This window comes from Puma concolor, chromosome C1 (genome assembly GCF_028749965.1).
Source record: "Puma concolor isolate L17-30 chromosome C1, mPumCon1.1.hap2, whole genome shotgun sequence".
Taxonomy (NCBI): Eukaryota; Metazoa; Chordata; class Mammalia; order Carnivora; family Felidae; genus Puma; species Puma concolor.
This window is the reverse complement of record NC_141674.1, coordinates 69120478-69137701: the sequence shown is the minus strand read 5'-3', so window position 1 is coordinate 69137701 and position 17224 is coordinate 69120478. Positions and strand designations below refer to the sequence as shown.

General features: G+C 35.6%; 1 protein-coding gene across 31 annotated transcripts in view; it reads right to left on the bottom strand.

Annotated features, from left to right (window-relative positions):
• Nucleotides 1-743: 743 nt before the first annotated feature.
• The window catches only part of ADGRL2 (adhesion G protein-coupled receptor L2), a 631707-nt gene continuing 615226 nt past the window's right edge, over nucleotides 744-17224 (bottom strand). For 10 of the 31 annotated variants that reach the window (XM_086717375.1, XM_086717376.1, XM_086717378.1 and 7 more), the window contains 8 exons: nucleotides 13407-13498; nucleotides 12538-12582; nucleotides 12227-12253; nucleotides 11399-11567; nucleotides 8651-8779; nucleotides 7988-8084; nucleotides 6145-6273; nucleotides 744-2778 (listed from right to left, as the gene is read on the bottom strand). In XM_086717375.1, coding sequence (XP_086573501.1) covers nucleotides 2024-2778; nucleotides 6145-6273; nucleotides 7988-8084; nucleotides 8651-8779; nucleotides 11399-11567; nucleotides 12227-12253; nucleotides 12538-12582; nucleotides 13407-13498 — 1443 coding nt within the window. In that variant the 3' untranslated portion in view covers nucleotides 744-2023. Of the gene's footprint in view, nucleotides 2779-3482; nucleotides 3536-5830; nucleotides 5913-6144; nucleotides 6274-7987; nucleotides 8085-8650; nucleotides 8780-11398; nucleotides 11568-12226; nucleotides 12254-12537; nucleotides 12583-13406; nucleotides 13499-17224 lie in introns of all 31 variants that reach the window. The other 21 variants (XM_086717395.1, XM_086717396.1, XM_086717401.1 and 18 more) reach the window with 7 other exon arrangements.

Below are 17224 nucleotides of genomic sequence, written 5' to 3'. Positions count from 1 at the left end.
GGATACACTCCTCTGTGGTTACCCTATTATTAAAAGAATCCTTTATTAGTGTCTGCCTTACTGTACCTGCATTTAGATCTATGAACATACACTTTTCCCCTCTCATTATTCTTTTTAAATTCAATAGGCATGACGAAGTGTGTCCACATAAAAAAAAGTTACTTTTAACTTCGTGGAAGCACTTGAGAACCACTACCCTTTAGAAGAATTTGGTATAAATGCTTATGATGTAGACAGGAAAAATCTATCTGTTGAGATTCAATTATATGATTTTTGAACATTTTCATGATAACAAATATAGTCATTCGCAGCTGCCTGTAGGGAGAGCTATAATCCTCAAATCGTAAAAGTATGTTTACAGAATTTCTTCTCAATTCTGCTGAAAAATCAATGTTTTTTATGATGCCCAAATTCTATTGTAGAATTTCCAACCCTTCTTTTTTTATTTTTGTTTTAGGTCTGATGCAATGCAACAAGCAAAAGTATGTTCCGTGTGTTTGTCTTCTGAAACTCATCTGCCAGATTCTGTGCATGGGTAATGGGCAATTAGAATACAAATATATTCTTTACAGCACCTAGAACCATCAAGCAACTTAACTGTATTCTTTCTCATACCCATGGGTTATTATTATGAGAGGACCTATGTATGTATGCCATGGGGCAGTGGGGGTGGGGGGGGAGGGGTAAGAAAGGACCAGTGTGTTAAAGCCAATCACGTATCATACATAAAAGTGCACGTTAACTACTTGAAAAAAATTCACATTTATTTACTGTCAAACCGTGTTAAACTTTACACTGGATATTAGTGATGGGCTCATTATTAACAGGTTTACACAAAGGGATGAAAAGAAAAGCAGAATTTTGCTGAAACAATTTACATTTCGTTAGAACTTTATCATAAAATAAATTAATTACTAAATATAGGCAGAAGGAATATGGAAGAGTAATATTTAGGTTTTATTTTCTTTTTTAAAAAAGAATAGGCACCTTTTGTTCACTAGGAAGTTTGTGAGAAGTGCCCAGTGCCCTCACTGCCCTCTGTTCAAGAATAAACAGAGGGGGAACACACACTCTTTTCTAGATTTCACCACATTTGTGCAAGGCATGGCGTAACTGGCTTCAAAGAGTTTTTTCCCCCCACAGAACACGCTCTTTTGGCAATAAGAAATTTAAATGTAAGAATAAAGACGAACTTGTCAAAGCAGAACACTGTGTACAGTGGAAAATAAGTGAAAATGGGCAGAACTTACCATGACAAAGTGTAAGAAAAAACATTTCATAACATATGTGCAACCAAGAGCTTTCCACGATATTTTCTTCAAACTCTTTAAAATTATTTTAATGACAATTATATTTCAGTTGGACACAAATGTATTTATTTTACCCTAGCAATAGAACAAAATATAATTTCTTTAGCCATTTTTCATGAGAACAGTTCATTGTACAGTTGAGGAAAGCATATGAAATAAGGCCTGTGGCTTGATTGCTAGTGGTTAAACATGTTTTCAATCTTTGCCTTAATGTAAAAGATTTGCAGTGAACCGCAAACGGACGCAGAATCTCTCTCCTGCTTTTCCAAGTCTTGTCAGGAACAGTAAGGTACAGTAAATTTGTCCCACAGGATTTTAAAGCCTACGTCTTGTATATAATACAATGCAGGCCCTACAAAAACGGTGCAGCCGTATTTACAAATTTAGTTCACAGACTGCTGCAGTAAAATGGCTGGAAAGTTTTGCTTTGCTTGCTTCACAATTTCTCTAAACAGCAGCAGAATCTTAAAATACCTGGTTGGCATCTCTTTTCTTTGTAACAAATAATCATTTTAGTATACTCTGTGTATATACAAAGTTTTTGTACGTTTTATAAAAATTCACAGAACTTCAAGGTTCAGTCCTCTTTTTACACTGGAGAACCACAGGTCAACAGGGCCATCTCTTCAGGCGGAGGCCGAGGGAGCTGCACTGGGCCAGCGGAGTCTTCACGAATACCTGCGCGTGGCCCCTGGGATTCCGCAGCTGCACTGTTAAAGACTTGTCACCAGCTGCATTTGTCCTTCTCTCACGTCTCCTTCAGGGATACACCCTTCCTTGTTAATGGGGATGATGTAACCATCGCTGTTGCCCCTGCTGATCTGATAACACATCTGAAGCTGATGGCCAGCTCCAAGATTTGGCATGCTTTTGTAGTAAATGTCCTCGTTCTCACTCCTCCTGGAGGGAGAGAGGTCTTCTTCCACGTCGGGGCTGCTCTCTTGATAGGGAGAGTCTCTAAGATTGGGCATGCTTGTGTAGAGAGAGTCTCTGTTGGGGGACTGCAGGTGGTCCTCCGCCTCGGCCGTCAGCTGGGAGACGTAGCTGTCAGTCCCCTGGGGCTTCACCTTCTTCTGGGGCTGGTACAGAAGGGAGTGAGTCCGCTGAGGAATGAGCGGTGCCTCGAGCTCTTTGTGATGGAGCTCCAGCCCCGGGTTGTCGCTGTGCATGAAAGACGAAGCGTCGGCCACGATGGCGTCATCTTCGCTGCTGCTGCCTCCAATCACGGGCTTGACGGGTAGCGCGAGCTCGAGGTTGTGAGTCTTGCCGCCGCCCCGAAGGTTGTTGTGCACTAATTCTGAAATGATCATCTTCTCAAAAGCAGTATCATTCAGACTTAGTCCACAGTCCACGACTTGCACGCTGTCGTTATAGTCCCCCTTGCGCAGTGAGTAGCTGTTGTTAAAATTACCATTTAGCGGTAGAGTATCCATGGCACTTGTATCCCTGGCATTGTTCAGTGAATGTCCTGAAACGGAAAAGGGAGGGGGTTTCCGTTATTGCCTCTGTTCCTTCCCAGAGAGCCTTTACTTCTTTTGCACAAAACTTTTTAATGTCGTTCAGGACAAAGTTGTATTTGAAAGCTAACCCTCGAAAAGTGCCAGGCTTTCCCGCGTTCCCAACTGTAGACAGTTGCAACCCCTTAGATAACAGGAGAAAGTGTGAAAGAATACTACTATTTTTCCAGGGAGGGAAGACGGCATACGGAATATTACTTTATCAATTTGGGGGAGACAGTAAGTATTAATTGATTTTTTGGTCAAATCTCTCTGACACTCTCACAAAGAAGACTTCACTCCATGCCCTTGCATAGTTAATGCAAAGCAATTCATTAGTGACATTTACATTTTAAAGTACGAGACTATGGTTTGTAAAAATAAAATTAACAGAATTTGTCCTAAACAACACTAAATTAAAAAGGAATAAGTCACATACAAAAACCGAAGGCAAATGTACAACATCAACCCACATAACTGGCAAGCAACTTTTTAAACAACATTCTAACATTTCCTTTTTCTGGAGATGAAGTAAAAAAAAGAATGAAAAAAAATGGGACAGGTACAAAGAATTCATGTTAAACAAAGACAGCCACAGCCATCTCTCATACTGACTGGACCAGGGGCCCACAAGCACCATCCAACAACACGATAGACAGCAGGTGGAATGACTCACTTTGGACAACTCACATCATGTCTGTCTGCTCAGGCTATCTGGCCTAAGAGTAGCTGATATATAAAAGAAAGTAAAATGATTTATTGTAACATGATGAAGAATTTCTAAGCTTCTCAGCAACTTAGTCAGAGCAAGGGTTCAACAAATTAGATTACCAGCAATAGCAGCCTTTTACTTTTTCCTTTAATATTCATTATCTTGAGTTTTTGTTCTTTTGGCACTAAGACTCTCTCTAACAGCAATGGCCCCAGGCTCCTAATGGTCAAAGTTTGCCTGCAGCCCTGCAGTCTGCATCAGTCACAGTGACAGCACCGAATGAACCAGCAGAGTCTACGGTACGAGACTGGCCCACAGACACCATGGGCATGGAGGTTAAACGCAGAAATGTTGGAGGTTTCTTAAGTATGGCTCACAGAAATTAAACCAATAATAAATATTAACTATGGAATGGGAAAAGGGTGTCAGCCTTGGCTAATATAATTTTATCTCTAAAGGAATGAAAGATTGGATACATCTGCTGAAGATATGAGAAGAGGTTTAGGAGGAAAAAAAATATGGTAACATGCTCTCTTTGAATCAGAGTTGTATTTTCTACAGACACATAAACATGTAAACTAAGACATCACAGTGCTTTTCAGGCAAATGAAAATCAAAAGTTTCAGAGAAAATTAAATGGTCTGCACCATGGAAAGTTAGGTTATTCATTCTCAAAATCCTAGAGAAAAAAAAATCACTTGTTTACAGATAGGTCTGGAAAAAAAAAAATGAAATGATGTTATTGAAATGAAACTGACCACTGTGAGGCTGCTGCATTGTATGCAAGGCTTGGAGGAGTCTAGGAAAAATTGAATTCTTGGAAAAAATAGAAATTTCCCTTTTTAGTGCTGACTCCGCTCTTAAAGCTGCAGATTATCCTAGAAAACTCAATTTCACGACCAATAAACATGTGGTAACTGTTCAAGAAGTTCTCATTAGCAGAAACAGGAGAAAGTGTGTGTGTGTGTGTGGGGGGGGGGGTGTTTGTTGGTGACTCATATTGTCTGAGAAACTCTGATCCAACTTCTACATTTGAAAAACGGACACTGTAATTTTTATCCTGCGCCACGTATAACAAAAGGAAGTCATGATAGCATTTGTAAGGCTTCCTTTGGCTTGACTGGCGCAATTTTCTAGCTTTCTCGATTCATGCATGTGCCACCATCTTTACTTAGAAAACATTTGGTGTTGTACGTTACAGGCGACACACAGAGCACTTGTTAGCATTTGTTTCCTCCACAGAGGTTCAGTCTGGTCATTTTTTTCTTTCTTTTTATCATTGCTTAATAAACATGAAAATATATACTGGCTAATCCAAAAGGTGTTTTCTATGATATACTGCAGATTTAAGCACATCTTTGACTGGTTTTGAAGAGGCAACTTTTTCTGCCCAAGTTCAGGTAATTCACTTGAAGACTTTCCACAGCCTGTAGCAAGATTACTGTGGGAATGCAGAAATGATAAGTCAATTATTAAGCATTCTGGTTGACAGCACCTCAGGCTTCAAAGAGCAAATTATTTCAGCATTGCGTATACTTAAGTATGGACAGCATTTGCTACAGACCTCTATTACTGACAAAAGGCAGTACAGATAGATGTACTGTTTGAATTTGGTAACACTTTAGTTGGAAATTGTGAACCACTTGCCCGCTGAGTCTACTTCATGACTGCTAGTTATGTTTTAATTGTGCCGGTTAAAAATCATGCTGAAAAAATTTACATTTGATAGGCAAAGTTAAGTTTGACTCCCATACTTGTCTCTCTGTAGGTTGCTAGAGGAAAGCATAAGGAAAGTAAGAAAAACAAGAGAATGAAAAGAGAAACCGCAGTTACGTTAAAAAAGAATTTCAAGTAAAGAAAAAAAAACCAAACGGAAACGAAGTTCTTTAATTTAGTGGCAAATACCAACCACAAATAAATATTACATGCTAGCAGTAATTACGTGATAACTTTTACCAAAATCTTGAAAATTCTGTTAATATTAAATACAAGTGCTTTTTTTTTTTAAAAAAAAAAGCTATTAGAAAACATAGTTATACAGGATGGGTTAGTGACAATCTCTCCCCCTCCCCCAATAAAAAACTATAGGTATAAACTGGCTAATATTAACTTTATTCTCAAAGTTTTTTTAAGAAAAAAAAAAAACTCCCATAAAGCTGCACTATACTATAGTTTGGTTACATTGATAATGCTGGATGCAGTTTTCTATACCTAGGCATCCAAATTATCTTTATTAGCTAATTCATTCCAGAAGCAAATTCTGTCCGCAAGCTTTAGAGTAAACTAAACAGTATATTACATAGATAGGATACCTCTAAATGATATAAATCTTGAAGATGGGCTCTCGGACCATGTGATGTCAGTCCTGTAATAATATATTAAGATTTATGCCACCTGTGTTGAAAACATGGATAATTATTGGTAAATACCATCATGACTGAATTTTTACTATAATATAGTGCAGTTTTAGAAGCCTGGCATGGGCAATACAGTAATTCTTTTAAATTGAGAAATCAAAGAGGAAATAATAAATATATGGCAACTTGAGTATACTAGAAAAAGGGTAAAGATCAGAGCTCTGTTTAGCAGCAAAGAAAGGTAGTTTTATTCGTAAGTATAAGCACACCTGGTGAGTTAAATACAGGAGCTGAAGGGGCATTACATACAACTGTTTCAGCGAGCAATGTGTTATAGGGGTTGTTAGTGCCGTGGGGTCGAAGAAGAGGGTTTGTTAGTAGGTAATTGCCAGTCATTCCTAAAGCAAAGAAACAGAAAAAAAAAGTACATCAGTTCTCTTATTTTTCGTGTTATAGTTGCAGTAAAGTACTTTTTGTATTCATCAAGGGTAGTGGACAAGTTGGCAACGGATAATCTGCTGAAATTTTCTGACTGTATTTGAACTACTAATTTGAAGGAGAAAGGGGAGAGGGAAGTTAAATTTCAGTAATTCACAGGTGCTTTCTAAGTCCCCCAAGTAAACACCTGCTGAGGATGACATTTACTAATTTATACAAAATCACTTTTAAACAAAAATGGCAATTAAATGCACAGAGATCAACATTATGTTTCAAGATGTTACTGCTTAATATTAAAAACCTAACCACTGAGGCCCAGAAGAGGGAATCTCAAACTTCCAGAATTTACAGGTGTGGGATTATCCCTCATGAAAACATCTGTGTTAATACCAACTTTGACACAAGCAGGAGGAAAAACAACTTTCACAAACAAATAAAAAAGTAGGACACGTTGCACAAAGCTTCTCTTAGTAAATGCAAGAGCACACACATGCCGAGGGGGAAGAAGGAGGCTGTGTACATAACGAATTATTAGACCATTCACAAACTCCATATCGTGAGAATTTTCATTCTGTAATCTTATTTGCCAGGTTTCAAAAATGAATCATTGAATAATTCATTTCCTTTTTGATAGTCATCTTAACAGAATTAGGTAAAACATCAGAGTAATGCAATAAACACACATTTCACTCACTCTTAATTGACAAATTACAAACCTTTCAATACTTATCAAACATACGTTTTGCATAGCTAATGTAATTTGGCAAAAAAATGTTTTAAAATTCAAGTTGGTTTTGATGTCATACATACTCCTTGTTTTCATTTTAAACCAGAATCTCATCAGAACAATGTCAACAGTGAAAAATGTCTTTAATATCTGTGATAATATATAGCACGTTATATTATATTACAAATCAGTACATCAAGACAAATTAGCTGGATAAATTACCTTTTTAAGGATATATACAATAATGTGATTTTTTTCATACCAAATTCAAACTTACTAAGCTTGGATTCAGGGTTATGTGTTTATATATGCACTTGTGTCTTTAGTATTTTATTTGCCAGCTTATTTTAAGTTAGGAATTATATTGATTATATGATAAGTTTCAAGCCGTAAAGACACTAAAACTAGTAATTCAAATAGAAAAAATTGCTTTGGGATTCTCATGTACTTAACTGTTTGTTTATGAAGACTTACTGTAAAGGTTTTTGATACTGATTTTGTACTTTCTGAAAGAAGTGTAAAATAAAATAATTTTACAAATAAGAATTTTCACTGCAAAATTGGCACTGTTTAATGTGAAGAGTAATTATTCTAATTATGTTAATGTTTTAAAAAGAAAACTTTCATAAATGCCTCAGAAAGGATGGATTTGTGTTCACTAAAGGAAAACAGTTTAATCTGTGGCAAAGTATGTTCTTAGCAATTACTTTTTCCAGGCTCATTCTGTTAACGTGGACTTTGAAAGTATACTTTTTGCATTACATTACTGAACAAGATGAATTTATATGTACTTTCATAAAGGATAAAAGTTGACTCAACAGGTTTAAGAGCTTGTGATGTAAACCTATTTTGAGAGGAAAAAATATCAGTGTTTTCTCTGAAATTCTTGTAAATTGGCAAAAGGTACAAAATTTATATTGTAAACTCAAATTTTCCTAGTAACTGACCTTGATTAAGTGTTGACGTGCTATTGATGTCACCTGAGATAAAAGAAGATTCAGACTGTTTTCTCACAGTGTCATTCCACATCCTTCTTATACGACTCTATTAATATAAAATAGCAAGACATATGTTATGTTAGTTTCCCCAAGCTCACCTTAAAGACACACAAAGATCTACCCTAAACAATCTGTGTAGGATTATCTGGTGGCCTTTAAAAAGAAATGTGTGTGGATTCTGGTCTAAAACTAAGGAAGTCTATACTGCTTTGTTGCTTCTGTACTAAAGAATATTTAATCTTCCACTCCTAAAAAGTTTTACTTTTAATGGCCTTTTTAAAAAAGAGGATATGATTGATTGATTGATTATTCAACACATGTTTATTGAGTGCCCACTGTGAGAGAGCACTATGGCTATAGAACTTTCGAATATCCCCCAAATGATGATAGACTTCTAAAAGAAGGATGCACTCTCAAAAATGGATGTTCACACCTCAAGAAACACCTTGAAGAAATACTTAGGAAGAAATTAAAACCAAAGTACTAAAAATGTAAGTATTTGCTACCTAGATCATTATAACGAGGAGACAATTAGTGCATCTGAACAGAACATGTCTCAGTAGGCTTTCTATAAAGAAGGTTAATTAAAGACGCTGTCAAATTCTTTGTTACCTGTGTGCCAGAGGAGTAGCGAGCGCTGGTTCTGGTGGTCGATGCCTTCACTGAACTGTGGGGGCTCTCAGTTGGGAGGCCGCCGCAGCAATAGGAGTGTCTGAAGCACTTGCCGTATTCTTTGCGTACCTGCGTTGAAGAACCACGAGACCGAGAGATTAATACAAATATACTTGCCCCTCTTTTCTCTAAATGAGCAGTGGAGACGACTGAGAGGAGTAAGTTCCACTAACACTTTTCAGTGGAGAAAATCCAATGAATGTACAAAACCAAGTTCAACTGAAATGGCTGACACAGTAATAAGAAAAATATCTCTGTCTACCAGACTGGCTAGGAAGACCTTCTAAATGTGATGTAATATGTAGAAATGCTTTATGCCTTATTATTATACAAGTGTTATTTATATACATACATATGTATATAAAATATTTTAAAGCTTTAGTCTATCTACATACTTAGTAACCCCAGTTTTATATTTCATAATAATATGACAAAAAATTAGTACTTTCCTCGCTTAATTACATTTAACCACACATAATTCAGTCATTTAAAGTTTATACGCTTCATGTCCTTTTACGTAGGTCAATACATAAACTTCTTTTACTGGATTGCATAGTTTTGCGGGTAACCTCTTTATAATGACAAGACTACTTTGGCACAAGAATAAAGAAAAAAAAGTACTTTGATACATATGCTATTAATTAGGATGGAATGTTTTCTTCATTTTCTGATGTGTCTAGCTTTAACATTTAGTGTAGAGAGTCTAAGATGCCTATTCACTTCATTAGCACACAAGGGAACTATTTATGCAATTTCCATTCACATTAATGAGATACCCATGTAATTTCCCTTTTCCCCTGAAGCTTGGATATATGAATAGATGGAAAAGCTGTTAGGCCCGAAGAAAATTTAAAGTGAACTTTAAAAAGTAAAGTCCAAACAACTGCTAAATAATAGGGCCCCACCTAGAGAGGTGGTACAGAATTGGGGGGGGGGGGAGTGGAGAAGAGGGCTGGATTCTGTGCAGCTCTCTTGGCATGTGAACAAGTTTTGCTCGGGCTTAGAGCCAGAATGAAATCAGAACAGATGAGGAGGAGAAGCTGCCTAAGAAATTATTTTCTAGTGGGTTGCAAAAACACTAAAAACACTTTTCCCTCCTCAGAGTTCTATGTTCTGTATCTGCCTACAAAGACCATGACTTTGACACTTATTCCTTGAAGAATTGGAGAATTAAAGTTACTAGATGACCTTTTAAATCTAAGTGCGCCTGCATTTTCATCCTCTTAGCTTTATTTAACGACACATGTTAGAACAAATAACAATGGAGTTGAACTTTCAAAGCATTTTCTTCACCCAAATATGCTCACTCGAGCAGTAAGAAGTGTGATTTTAACTAAATCATTTTATGTCATATTCTTAACCATTCATCCTGGCAGCACCCAACAGGACATATCCCGGACTAAGTAGAATGTGTTCAAAAGAAGTGCAACACAGTATTTCCAAAACATAATTGTTAACTAGAAAGCACAGCAGAATCTCTTTGTTCAATCAATCCGCACACCTCTCTGAGGAAATAATGACCACCTCAGTCTTTCTCTGCCAAATTTATGCTTTATGTCAAACACATTTGGAAGAAATTATGGTATGTGATCACATACACGTATACAAAATGCTCACTTGTGTAAGAAACAGTAAAAGCCACAATAATTACAACGTTATACCTGTATAATGTTTAGAAAATTAAAGTTCAGGGTTATTAAGTAACACCTGATACCTCAGAAAAAAATGTTTTCTACATTTAATGGCTATTAACTGCTCTGAAACGTGGCATGACCAAGACGATGGCAATCAAAATGGCATTTTATCCAAATAATACCCTCCAACATTGGTTTTGCCTAATGCCTATATTGCTGTGAATGCGCGTGATCTGTCAGTACTGCAGATGCCACTGTCATTATCTCAAAATTACAGCTTCCTCAACAACTGATGGAAGTGACAACACTATCATCTTGTCAGGACTGAAAACATAATCGTTTTTGCTTTCACAATTCTATTTCTCTGTTCAATTTAGTGACCAACTAGTAATAACAGAATAAAAAGACTGTATTAGATACGCAGACAGAGAAAGGATGATACCTAGTTAAATGGAGGCTAAGCTATTCTCTTAGTTTACATGTTTGTGCAAATGTTTCATCTTTAACTTTCGTTTTTGAATCATTTTTGCTGACTCCACTTAACAGAAAATCAGGACAAAATAATAAGACATGAGATATTAAATTACTGGGTTTTAGATCTTTCACAACTACTCAAAAGGTAACATTAATATTAATTGTTTGCACGTCTGGTGCTTTTAAAATCAAGGTCACTTATCCTTATGCTCAATTTCGTTTTGGACCGCTGCATTCCCTTCATCGAGCAAAGCATGAGACTACTTAACCTTTTTGTTATCTCGTACACCCCTTGCACAAAGAGCATTTTTGTAGGCCCCACTAGCAACGAAGAACTCTTAAACTAGGTTTAGTGTCTGGTTTATAATATTCCCAAAACGAGATCCAAAAGATGATTGGGATTGACATATTTTATCTACGAAGCCTGCATTTCCAGATATGCATTACAACCAACTGGAGATTAAAAATGTGATTCTATTTGGTAATCTGCCAGCTATAAAACTGTACAACCTTCTCTATTTCACCTATTAATTTCAAGCCAAAGAACAAGCCGGCAGAGCTCCGAAGTGTCTTCACTTACTTTCTTTTGGAGAGCACAGTGAAAGATGAAAATGAACACTCCCTGGAAAGCATTAAAGATGGTGAAGAGATATGCCATCACAATAGTCTCCTCATTAATAAAAAGCAACCCAAATGACCAGGTTAGGCCAAGAAGACACAGAAGAGCAAAAGCGCCAAGCACCCAAGACCTGAAAAAATAGAGCGAATTTTATTAACGAGTCCAATGAGAGAACAACACGTATCACACTTAAATATTCACATATCAGTAGTAGCAGTTGACTTTCTCTATGTTCACATTCAAACTCAACAGCATTTTGGCTTTAACCTTTCATTGATTAGAGAAAGAACAATAGCATTTAGTACTGCAGCCTCCAGAGAAAACAGCGACAGCAGGTATGACCTTTTCTCACTCCAGCATTAACAAAGTATCAAAACTATATTAAAATACAAGGTGTAACACATCCCCCCTGACTTTATTGACTTTTATGTGCATCTTAGTAAAAGGAATTAAGGAATCCTTAATTAGCTTACTCCTATATTCTTATTCCTGTGGTGTACTCATGACACTGAATAATGTGACACATACAGAAAGGTTAAATGGCAGATAATCACTGAACACCTAAACTGCAAATTCTAATAAACTAATCTTAGGTGAACCTAAGGTTTTATAACTAAAGCATGAAGAAGCCTAGCTGAAATGGGACAAAAATATGAGAACAATTTCAAAATAAAATAATTTTGGAGAGATTTCATCATGAATAGCTTAAGGAGAAAAGAACTGTAGAAAATAGGACGGAATGAAAAGGATTTAAAGTCAGTGCATTCCATGTCTAACTAATGATCTTACTTGATAAATGGCTTATTATCTTCATAGCTAGAAAGCATTATAAGCAGAAAAGAGAAACAAAATTATTAGACAGAATTAAAATAGAAAGTAATAAGAAAGCATTTATATATTTTATAAATTAGTCAAAATTAAGAAAGTCAAAATGCAGAGGCAAGCAATTAAAAAATAAAGGCATATTATAGTTTAAAAATACTATAGCAAATTAGATATTCCAAAATAATTATAAAAATTAAGGGCAATTCATGATATTGACGGATTTGTAAAAAATATAAATCATGCCATAAATTTGTTAATGTAGGGTTCTATCTTACCCAGGTAAGTCCGTATTATAGTAGCCATCACAAACACGGTAATTACTGGTGGAGATGAGAAGACAGAAAGAGGAAAAGGAAGAAAAGAGAGAGATGCTAAAGATTAGCTCTCTCTCTTACCATGCAACATGCAATGAAGCTGGCACTGACCTATCTAAAACATCTAATTGCTTTTTTTTAAATTGCCCTTACTATAGATCTGCCATTTTTTACATTAAAAATATATCTTTCACAATCCCATTATAACCAACTTGAATAATACCTCCTCCAATTTTAAATTAACTCACATTTAAAAGATAACTCTTAAAATGCTTCCATGAATGACTTCATGAATCAACAGCTATCAATTTTTTTAATTAGATAGCATTTTCCATGGATAGGACATTGTAGTTTTTGTTCAATATTGAATAAAGTAAACATTTCTTTAATTGCCATGAAAACAACAGATAATCTCCAAGTTAACAACAGTAATAGAAAAAATTATTTTAGGAAAACGGGATTAGAAGTAGAAACTGCTCAGAATCCTTAAATCAGGAAAGCCATTTAACAAAACAAACAATATAATCATATCAGCCATGCAAACAGGAACATCATTTTGAACTGCATTTTAAATTCAAATGAAATTGCTACAGTGATATGGAATTTCCACAAAGCTACCGAAACAATTTCTTGGCTCTAGATGAAGACAGAAATTATTATCTAATTTTTGACCAATGTCTGTGACATGGTCAACGTAAGGCTCAACCTTGATCAGTAAAACATCATTCTGAATAATTTCTACAGTTGATAGAAGGTATTCATGTATTCTCTGTGGAGAATATCTTTCACTTAGTTTGTCAAGCACTAGAATTAAAATACCAAATACTTACTTAATGTTTTCCAACCTGCTAGAATCTGGTTTCAAAGTGTTTGAGTGCTTCACCATTTTGCATAATGTGATCACCAGGAAGATAATATTTAGCTGTTATAACAAATAAAGAATTAGACACCATAACCGAAGAGTAAAAAACGAATCCGTTTTTGCAAATACACTTAATGAGTTAATGCAGTTAAGTGTCAATGACACGAGTACATGGTGGACACTGACTCCATTTTACAGGCAATGATCAAGTTGAATCCCCCCCCAAAAGAAATACTCTGGCTATGTATGATCGATTTGTTAATATATCGTTTGACATGACATCGCAACCTCATTAAATCAGCATCATGTGACGACTAAATAAATTAGAAAACCTAAATTAGTTTCTTTAGCTAGAGGTACTCCAGGGCCTAAAAGCCATCTAATGGAAACACTGAAGTGAATTCTTTAGAAGGGGCATTTACATCATACCACGTAGCTTCTAAGAATTGCTGGACTTGGGGCCCTAAGATGCAGCTGAGAGTCTAGCTTTTGATTTTGACTGATTAAATGAGGACAGTAACATTTGCACAATCTATTTGTAAGGTAATTGTGAGGCTCAAATGAAAGAAAACATGGAAAATGATGAAAGAATATCCGTTAGTTATATAAAGTAAGATAAACTTTTAAAATATGTATATATTTGCTATTTAACTGTTAAAAGCCATCAGTCCTTTTTTCCTTATGCCTCTCTATTGTATGGACGTAGGTAAATTCTGAAGAAAGGCTATTTTGAGTCCCTCTAAACAGTGTTAGAGTCCCTCCAAACACTGAGCTGTGCAGAGAAATCGAAATGCAAATAAAAGCAAACTGGGGAAGATGGAACCTGACAGGGAAGGAAGGCTTGGGAGGTCAACATGAGCGAACTCAGAAGAATAGACATGTTTTGACTGAAGAGAGATAAGGGTTTGTAATTTGCATTTGCTTCTACAGAAACCTGGAAGAACGCTGGACAGAGAGAAGGCAGCTCCATTCTTATGCTCCAAAAATAGAACTTAAAAGCTTGATCACTCCTGGATTTGACATTTTATTCACTTCAGATTATTACTTTTAGAAAGACAAAACAAAGTTATATTTTGTGAGCTTTACTTGGCTTACAGAGAGTGCAAGCAAGCCCAAATGGAGTATTCAGAAAAGGACAAACAGGGACAAAAGCAATTCCTTGGTGGTAAACACTCAATATAATTTTGTGATAATAACATGATCATTTTTACTGAGTCACAACACCATCTGATAAAGTGATAACATTATTTTACTCATTCATCACTACTTCTGATTTTATCATTAGGAAAAAATTACATAGGCCAATAAATAAAATTTCCAAGCCCTTCCTAATGATGAGTTTAGGAACAGAGGGAAGGCTTTAATCTAAGCTGTTTATCACTCATTTTGTCAACTGTGCCTTATTATTTCCCTTAGAAGTAGAATTTCCTCTTAAGGGATAAAATGAGGTTAATGGGCATAATTTGCAAGTGTTGGCAGATAGCATTCTATCGTTTCATGTTAATTACTTAACATTAACAAAAGAAGGACAAAAGAAGCTCTCTGTTTAAAAAACTATTTAAAAATTAATTTATTAAAATACTTGTCTAGAGAAAAAGCAAACCGATTTGTAGAAACATTTTTCTACCTTTATATTCTGACGATTATTCCAGTTGGTCACGATATAAGCAAATGGCTTGCATTTTCACAGGCAATTCATTCAACAAATATCTATTGACCCCACTGCTCCACACAAGAATGTGCTTACTGAATTGTGGTTAAGACACATTTTCTTCCTTTGAGAAATTAGGGAGATCCTTTTGGTAGTACGGTAAATATCTGATTTAGTTTCTAAAGAATGATGGTACAGTATATCTCTAATTTTTTTAAAGGCAAAATCAACAGTGTTTTTACTCTTTATTTTATGCAAGAGTACATCTTCACTAGTAAAAGTAGAGAATAGTTACAAATAAGAATGCTACGTACCTTAAACACACCAGACCCCAAATAAACACAAAAATGTATGCAACTCTTAGGAAAGAGTTGCAGATTCAGAGTTAAAATCCTTTAAATCTCTCAACCCTTCTTTTTGAATGTCCTCATAGAAACACTGATTTCTTTCACCCCATAATTCTGCACCCGGTGCTGTTTCGTCCCTCTTCCTTTTCTTACACAATTTCCCGAAGCACACAGGGCCCCAGTTTGATGTTCATCACTTTCTGAGCATGTTAATTATTCCCTCAGGAATAAAATAATAGTAGTAGTAGCAGTTAGTAGTAGTACATGGCAGGAAGGAAAAAAGCTACCCACTATAATGCATAAATTAGAAGAAAAATAAAGAATGTGAATGTGAAAAGATGTGGATGTATAAAGGATTGCTATTAAAGGAAAACGAGTAGAAAATGTGAAATCTTGAGGATGAACACATCCCAACATATTTTCCAATGAAGACAATTAGACAAAAATCTGTTATTTAAGAAGTAACACATTTTCCAGTAACACTGGAAATGAAAATGAAATCTACCTATAAAAAATAGAATTAAAGCTTAAATGTGATACAAAGCAGGGCGCCTGGGTGGTTCAGTCGGTTGAGCATCTGACTTCAGCTAACGTCATGATCTCAGTCCCCCCTCTCTGCCCTCCCCTGCCTGTGCTCTCTCTCTCTTTTTTTTCTCTCTCTCTCAAAAATAAATAAACATTATAAAATATATGATACAAAGCCATTTTTTTAAAGACTGAAGACTAACCAAGTTGAGTGTGACACAGAAAACATCTCTTATTTAATCTTTAAGAAACAGAGTGTTAGCTACATCTCCCCTTCCTCTCTCCTCATCTTACTGAGGTTTTTTTGTTAACGTATGTGTTTAATGCTTCTTTCTAGTTACAAATATAATACATTCAAAATACATACAAGTTCGGCAAAATGGGAAAACCAACAACAACCCTATCTATCTATCTCCAGAGGTAACAGGAAGCACTTGGAGAGCCATGTTACATTCAGAGAGGTTAAATGCTTTGCCAAAGATTACTTAGCCACTATAATGTCAGTGATGAGATTCAATATACTGTGCACAGGCTCCACAGTCCAGCATCTTTACAAACAAAACTGACCAATTTATTCTGGTGAGAAAATTAAGAGTTTGCTAGCAAAACAAAATTAAACTAGCTCTCTATTTAACAACAACAACAAAAAAGGGTTCTACGTCTATGAAGAGTAATCCATTTTAGAAATCACTGAAGAGTTGGTGAATGAGTTGAAGATAAACAATAAGTACATTAATAAATAAATTACAACTTCAAAGAAATTCTGAACACAAGAGGTATGCTGTTCAAATGACCTCTCCCTGATTGGCTTGCTGGAAGAACTATTTCTCTTTTTCTTTGTAAAACACTGCTGTCCCATAATCAGCAAATGGCTACAACGTCCACGTACTTCTACTCCCACGAGACAAATTGTATATCTAACACTTAGTTCTATTTTCTCAAACCTGTTTGTGTTCTACTCACATAGCTAAACAACACACAAACCCATAAAACTGAGTCTAAAAAGAGGCTGTAGTTTCTAACATTCTTTAACTTAGTGTTTTAAAAAGATGTCTTAAAAATGAATCTCTTTAAAAACAATTAAAAATATCAGAAAAATAATCATAAAATCACAGAAGGAGTTTTGCACTCAGATTATTTCAAAAATGTCTGAGTTCTCCAATTAAAAAAAAACTAAACACAAGAATCATAACCAATGCACTAATATTTAGGTGCCAAGAAATTTATAGTTAAAGCCAATACTAATTTAGACTTTGAAATATG